The following is an 8,155-nucleotide window of genomic DNA, read 5'->3' as shown; positions in this document are numbered from 1 at the left end:
TGGTTACGGCTCCTTGGTTTTGTGGGGTTTTTTATGCAAAACTAATAAACATTCCTATTCCAAACGTTTAAGCACGTAACCTTTTTAATTGAAAGCATTACACAATGGTTTGTATTTTTGAACTAGGAACATTGTGTGAGGAATATTCTAAGAAAGCAAATCATTATTACAGCAGATAGTTTTAGAACATAGTAGGACTGTTATAAATATAACATACTTAATTGAATCCACTGACAATGTTCTCTGTTTTCTGGAGTGCATCTTCATTTTCACATGACTTTCTAATTGCACTAGTTGGATACATGACTGCACCTAATATCTGTAAGCTTTTTTTTATGTGCCATATGTGTCATTGCTTGATCATGAAATAGAATAAAATACCCTAATATTACTCAGTGAAGGTAATTGTGATGAGATATTGGCCATATGCAACACATGCATATGAGCTTATTGTTCTACCCTACAGCATGCATATACTGCCTGGTGATTGACTGTGTGATGCATAACACAAATTAAAACAGCTTGTGCATGAAAAACAAATATGTGCATTTTATGTGTGACAGGTTTGAAATATGAGGGACACAATATATTGGCACTCTGCCAGAGTTAAGTTTGTGAAAAGCATCTTTCTGTATAAGAAAGCCTGTAAACTTATACATATTACTCTTGTTTAACTATAATGAGTACAGACATCTATAAGGACTTGAATTGACTTATTTGGCCATTGATTACCTATACCTATACCTTACTCAATGTGGCAGTAAAAAATGACTACACAAACCACGGCAGCATTTTTAATATGATTCCCTAGGGATCCTTACTGTGGTCTGCACACATAGCAGCATTCATTATCTAATGATCAACCATTAGCTTTTCAATCACGTCCGATTGATTCGCTTTCAAATTACACAATGACAATAAGCTCATTGTAAAGTGTTCATCACTGTCCCTGCAATGCAGTACCTGCAAGTTGACTTCAAACAGTTAAAAAGTCTTGTATTTCATGCTGCATACTGTCTGAAGCAATTTATAATGCTGACTATAGATTCATTAAAATGATCAGCAAAGCGAATAACGCTGTTTCCAGTGAATAATTTTGTGGGTCTGTACATCTTAGAAGCTCAAAAAATCCCATCACAGATTAAATATACATTCTTTGGTGCAGAACTTCATGTAATGTAAACAGTTATGTCTGACATCAGCCTGTTAAATTGCTGCCTATAAATGCCCATATTACAAGCTGCCCTTGATTAGCCAAAAGTAGTCCATTTAGCTTGAGAGAAAAAGAACATCACTTGGATGTTTTCCAAAAAGTCATTTTGTTATTCCTCTAACTTAAAGCCATTCATTTGAAGCATTTTGTTATGCACATGTCCAGTGGTGTTTGATTCATTACATTTCAAAGAACTTATTCATTGTATGACTTACTTTCATTTTTTTTATAGTGTGCAAATTCCAGCTTGGTACACAAACTTTGCTAATAAACTATTATTTTGTATCACATCTTCAACAGCTGTGCAATTCCCTTATTAAAAAAATTAGAGAGAATATGGCACAATTGCAATTCTGCCTAGAGCTAGGAAGGATGTCCAGGTGTGCAATTAAACATATCAAGAGAAAGTAAAAATGCTAGCTAGACTGAAATGATATTTCTTGCCATGCCAGAAGAGAACACATCAAGGGACATGAGACTGGGGGGCAGGTTCAGTGACCAAAAGAACAACAACCCTACTGTAAGTATGCAGCCAAAACTACACTGGATTGTATAAAATCCGAGAAAATAAATCAGTGGCATAACTGGAAAATTGCTCACCACAATCCAACAGACAGGCAGACAGACAGACCTACAGCGATTTTACCAAGAAGAATGAGTAAAAATATCAAGACCTACATCTGCAACGCTGATAGATACAGATTTGATGTCCCAGATGATTTGCAGCTGTAATTGCAGGTGGCAAGTATTAACCAAGTGGGGTGAATACTTATGCAACTAACAAACGCCTGCTTTCAGGTTGTTTTATGATCCTACTTAAAAGTCCTGATTCGCCCATTTTTATACACGTAGTTGTAAGTTTGGAAGTGTACCTTGATTTTAAATTACAATATTAAAAAAAAACGCTTTTTAGCAGTCCTTTGGGGTGCATGATGAAACGTGTGTGTGTGTGTGTGTGTGTGTTTGAGAGAGAGAGAGAGAGAGAGAGAGAGAGAGAGAGAGAGAGAGAGAAAGCATGACTAGGGACAAGACGATCAGATAGCAGAATAAATAGAGCCAATCTTCTTAATGAAGCAAAGACACAGCAGGCTCGATAAAATGAATGTGGGAATGCATACTGAATTACTGTCACTGCACATTTCTCCTACCTAATAGCTGATTTTGCCCATAAAATCTAATGCAAACCAATTTTATTTGGTTATTAGCAAGACAGAAGCGTATGATGCCAGCAATATCAGATAGAAGTAGGCAGAGAATAACAGTTATTGGTCAAAATATCGCAACTTTTGTCCCTTTCTGAAAAATGGTAATGAGCCGAAAGAATCGGATTTGAATGGTGAACCGCGCTAAATGACTCACTGAAAAGAGCCGGAATTCCCTCAGTATCCGACCTTATATTCTCTACTGGGTAAAAAAACGTGACCAAAACTATGTGCCATGAACTTTGCGCGATTTAACATGGAACACCAATCAAAACAGTATAGCTTATTTGATAGTCAAACCACTCTGTGTTAGGTATGATTGACTGAGTTGTACGAGACTTTTATTATAAGGGCGGATTATGGAATATGAGAAATATAGCTGCCTATAATTACAGCTGTTCAAATACTGTTATTGTACAAACCTATTCACATAATAGTGCCCTGTTTATATTATATGCTCATTACTAGAATACGTCAATCATTTAAACGAAATATTTCAGTGAATCAAATGCAGAAAATCTTCAGTGTTTTGTCGAAATGTTTAATAAACGTGCCGAAAAATGTTCAATTCTAAAAAAAGGACATGTGTCTTTTTAGTAGTTTACTACTGCCACCTGCTGCTCATAAGAGATACCTCCGTCTAATGCATAATTGATGCTACACTTTTTAATAGATTAAAAAATATATAATATATTATGAATTCACGTGCTATGTAAAAAGAACACGATAACTAAAACGATAAATATATTGCATCTTTTGATGATGTTGTTGATAATTGTAGTTACTATTATTATCATTATTATTATTATTATTATTATTATTATTATTATTATTATTATGTACTTATTTATTTATTTAATATATATATGTTTCAAAAAGGTTGTAATTATGCGAGTATAAATTTAGGATAATTCAAATATACTGGAAATAAAACTTTGTTTGCTCAAAGTAACCACGGCAAATCATCTGGCGTCAGATATGGAAGATGCGCTGATAGAACTTTCAGCCGATCAAACCCGGTTGGGGGGGTGGGGGGTGGGGGGGGTTTACAATGATTTTGTAACCATTCAGATGAGCATTAATGAGGTCATTCGCTGATGTCTTGCGAGGAATCCTGGGGAAAAGTTGCCATTCCAATTCATCCCAGATGAGTTGTGGGGTTGAGGACAAGGCTCTACAGGACAGAACACTCAAGTTCTTCCACACTAACCAAATATGGAGCAGATTTTGACATCTTATTTCCAGTGAAGAGAAACTGTGATACTACATCACACAAAGACATGATATCTAATTTTGCGCTTCCAACTTTGTAGTAACAGTCTGGGGCAAGGGCGTCGATTTGGGTAGGGACGATAGGGACATGTCCCTACCAATATCCAGGGAACACTCAATTGTCCCTAGCAATAATTCGACCAAGCCTATATATATTTATACATAACCACTGATGTCCGTCTGTGTCTTGTGCTTTTTTACTCATTCATTTAACATTTATCCAGGAATCAGGCTGCAGCTATATTCCGTTGTATGAAGCAATATGCAACGTGATTATGCAGCTACCGGTTTGTGAGTAAGAAAGTATTCTTATAGCAACAGTTTTATGCACAAAATACGGGGAATGTTGTGTCACACATCGATTCAGGGGCAGTGTTTTTCAAAGTACATTACAATCCCATATTAACCGGGTAAGTTGCAAATTTAAACATTAGTGTGTATGAATTCGTGTATATCTATAACAGTCACTTAAATAAATGGATCTAACACAGGTGTGAGGGCAAATGGACTGCGAGAGAGGTTTGAAAAGGGTAAAACTGCTTGGACTCTTTCTGGCATTAGAAGTGATTGAGGAATTGGAGTGTCTGAACAAGTCTCTGCAAAAAACGAACTGAAACTGTTGCAATAATGAGAAGTGCAATAGAGTGAATCAAGTCCACTTTACAAGCCAAAAGAAATGAGGAACGTTTTCAGGAGGTTTTTAATAAAGAAGCTGCAGTGGTTGACTCCCTTGGAATTACGTCCATTCAGATTCCTCACCAAAGACATCCACCAAGGTGATACACTGGTGGGGCAAGCCAGCACACTGTCATGTCTCACAGCCATGTTTTGCTCTAGAAACACTTTTAGATCTAGTACTGAATTGGCTAATATTCTAAGAGGAATGTCAGTTGAATTGAGAGGCCTTTTTGATCAAGTTGAAACCCTTGTCAGGCTGCATTTAGTGGTCTCAGTGTCATCAGATGAGGCTGAAAGAAGTTTTAGTGCTCTCCGAAGACTAAAAAACATGGCTCAGAGCAACAATGACACAAGACTGAACAGTATTGCTGTTTGCCATGTCCACCAGGACAAACTGGACAAAATCGATGTGAAACAAATATGCCAGCAGTTTATTTCTGGTAATGACAGACGTAGACATGTGTTTGGCTTGTTCAAATAGCAAGTTACAGTACAGTACACACTAAGCTCTCAGTTTTTTATGATGTGGCTAGTTACCAATTATATAGTAAATATAAATATATATTGTTGTTTAATTCACAAAATTAAGTAATTAATACCTTGTGTTCTGTGATGTAATGTGATGTTGTTTTTCTGGAGCAGATCTGGAGGAAATCTGCTTGTTCAGTCTTTTTTAGAATTCTTACTGGCTAGAATTCTTACTGGCATCATAAAAAAAGTTAAAAATAAAATAGACCTATTGTATATCTGTTGTTTTTGACCTGTGTAACCTTAATAAATAAAGTTATGGCACAAAAAAACTATTTAAATTATTGTTCAAGTCGAGTAAAAAGCGATAAGCTTTTGTACTTTTGTGACAATGCGGCACTGCAGACCAATTTTATTTATGTCCCCACCAAATCATGTCAAAATCAAACTTACGCCCTTGGTCTGGGGAAAAAACATATGTGATTGATGATCAAGTGTCCACAAACGTTTGGTCATATAGTGTATTTTTGTATGTTTGACATTAGATTTAACTGTAAATGGATAAAAAAAAAATGAATTGCTGACCAATTATTAATAACTGCAACAAAACATGACAGGAAATACATCAGCTGTGTGATTTGTGTTATATGGCCCATTTGAAAGCTATTACACAAATATGCGTCCATCATTAGAATAGTTATAATCATATAAATGCATTGTTAATTTGTTAAGAACAACACAGGTATAAAGCATTAACGCCTAAACTCCTGTAGGCCAAATGTAGCTCTGGACAAAGGCGTGGCTTTTACGTGCATGACGTCATTTCAAGGCGTGGCTAACAAACAGGTGTCTGCTCAGCAGGAGGGAGAGAAAGAAACACAAGCTGCTGAAAGAGGCACAAACTCCCCGATTTTTTTTTTTTTACATGCGACGGTATCATGCGCAATGGGGCCGCGATGTATCGGGAGCTGTTTGCCCTTATTCGTTCTTGGAGTGGTTTTTGACGTGGTCGGCTTGGCTGTACTGCTCGTCGGTGCTCTCGCCGATTTGCGCCTGGACGGCCGCTTTTACGGCGACTTTCTCATCTATACGGGCTCCATCGTGGTGTTTTTGAGCCTCGTATGGTGGGTGCTCTGGTACACAGGGAACGCAACGATCACCTCGGACGATCTGGAGAAAAACACGTTGGACAGTTTGGCGCTGCTTGCGCGCAGATTCTCCAAGAGGCTTTCGCACGCTGGAGTCAAATCCACGGAGGGAGGAGAGAAGAACAAGTGCGTCGATGCTCTAGAGTTGATGAATGGGTCCGTGCCTGTGTATATTCACATCCCAACTAGGCAGATCTCGGGAATGGAGAGCTACGACAACGCAGCTTTCGAAAGTGTTGACAAGACAGCACCATGTGAGAAAACAGTGGACTTGGAGATTGTGAGAAACGGACGAATAGAGAGACTTCTCTGATCCCCAATACTGCTGGAGTTTTACAGTCATGTTCTGTAGGTTTCTCTTCTCCAGTATCAGTTGATTGGATCCGGTCTGGTTTTTTTTATACCTTTCAGCACTACATACCATCTGTTCCACAAGGGTGGCTTCTGATTATTCAGCACTTTCATATTATTGCATCTCTGGACTTGAACTTGAAGTTTTGAACAATTTTCTGTGCATATCATGTTTAAGTCATTCAAATCATTGTCACAATGGAAATGATGTTGTTTTTCTTGTTAAGTTAAGTGTTAAGTCACATTTTCTACTGCTGAATATGGCTGACATGCTAGGGAAGTGACATGGCAGCTAAAGTTTGTGAATTGGCTTGTCATGACGTCTTTAAGACAAAGTTTACAACACTTTCTTCACCATGTTTTGGTTGCATTTAGGGAGCAAAAAGGGATACCTAACTGTGCCATTCCTTGTAGCTGGGGTGGAAACTTTAAGCATACAAATTATGTACATTTAGTATATGTATTATTATGAATATTTCACTTAGAAAGGTATTTTTTAATGCTTTTACTCAGCTGGTCGAATTGTGTAACTTAAATGTTAAATATATGTGTAAGGTACACACACAAGATGTATCCTTGAGTGTTCCACAATGATGATAGACAAAGGTACAGTTTAGTAATAGTAGTTTCAAGTGAATTAACTGTAATGGAAATTTCTGGATAATGAGGAGAATGGCATTAGGAGTGGCTTGTTATGGTTTGATTTTCTACCAGCCTACATTTCTTTCAGATCAAGTAATAAGTTAACATTTAATGAGGAATTAATGAGAGCTCAGTATCGGCAAAACGTCATGAAAACAAACTTTGATGTTCCATTAACTGTATTTTGCAGGTGGAGAGTTAGAGTCATGTTCTATAGATATCTCTCCTCCAGATCAGTATCAGATGTTTGGATCCAGGTAGTTGACCTTCTATACCAGCAGCGCATATGTCCTGTTCCAAAAGAGTGGCTTTTGTTTATTCAGCCCTTGTATTGTTATGTGCACATACTTCAGAATGATTTCTGAATCTTATGAATGCATCTCTGGACTTGAACTTGAGTGTGCTGAAATTTTAAACTTAAGCCATTTCTTGGCATTTGTTATTAATTCAATGTAGGTTATGTTGTACTTTGTACTCAAAACATTTGCATTTGTTCTAAGTATATAAAAAAAACAAAAAAAAAACAATTGAGCACCTTGTGACAGTTTAATTTTCTACCAGTGTCCATTTCTTTCAGATTATTAATAAGTTAACTTTTAATAAGAGATAATAAGAGGTAAAATTGTTGCTTATTAGAGCTCAGTATGACTGATGTTCTGGTGTGTTTTGCAGGTCTTTTGGAAATTCAACACTGGTTTTCACAAATATCAACTGCTTTTATTCAGGGAATGATGTTTTAATATTGCACACTGATGCACATATTTGTTTTCTATGTACTTTAAACAGAATGTTATTATAGCTGATTGTATGTAAATATTTGTCTATGTGAATATATCTTTAGGAATTAAATATATTTTTTATAAGAAATTGATGTGGTGTGTTTTGATCTGAGAAGGCACACAGTTTCCAAAATGACTATATTTACTCACTCACTCACTCACTCACTCATTTTCTACCGCTTATCTGAACCTGTGCCTATCTCAGGCGTCATTGGGCATCAAGGCAGGATACACCCTGGATGGAGTGCCAACCCATCGCAGGGCACACACACTCTCATATGACTATATTTAAGTAAAATCAAATATATTACTGACTAAGCTACATCAGTAATACGTTATTTTAAGAAATAACGGAAAGAATTTTAAAGCTGATTATATTTATTAGTTTCAAATTCATTCATT

General features: G+C 36.7%; 1 protein-coding gene across 1 annotated transcript; it reads left to right on the top strand.

Annotated features, from left to right (window-relative positions):
* Positions 1 to 5,692: 5,692 nt before the first annotated feature.
* Positions 5,693 to 7,501, top strand: LOC132859816 (transmembrane protein 238-like). The gene has a single exon (XM_060890772.1). The coding sequence runs from the start codon at positions 5,779 to 5,781 to the stop codon at positions 6,292 to 6,294; it is 516 nt and encodes a 171-aa protein (XP_060746755.1). The 5' UTR covers positions 5,693 to 5,778; the 3' UTR covers positions 6,295 to 7,501.
* Positions 7,502 to 8,155: the final 654 nt, after the last annotated feature.

Source organism: Tachysurus vachellii, chromosome 2 (genome assembly GCF_030014155.1).
Source record: "Tachysurus vachellii isolate PV-2020 chromosome 2, HZAU_Pvac_v1, whole genome shotgun sequence".
Lineage (NCBI taxonomy): Eukaryota > Metazoa > Chordata > Actinopteri > Siluriformes > Bagridae > Tachysurus > Tachysurus vachellii.
This window is presented reverse-complemented; position numbering and strand designations above follow the sequence as displayed.

Coding starts and splice junctions, on each gene's coding strand:
- LOC132859816 (XM_060890772.1), top strand. CDS start 5,779: ATGGGGCCGCGATGTATCGGGAGCTGTTTGCCCTTATTCGTTCTTGGA.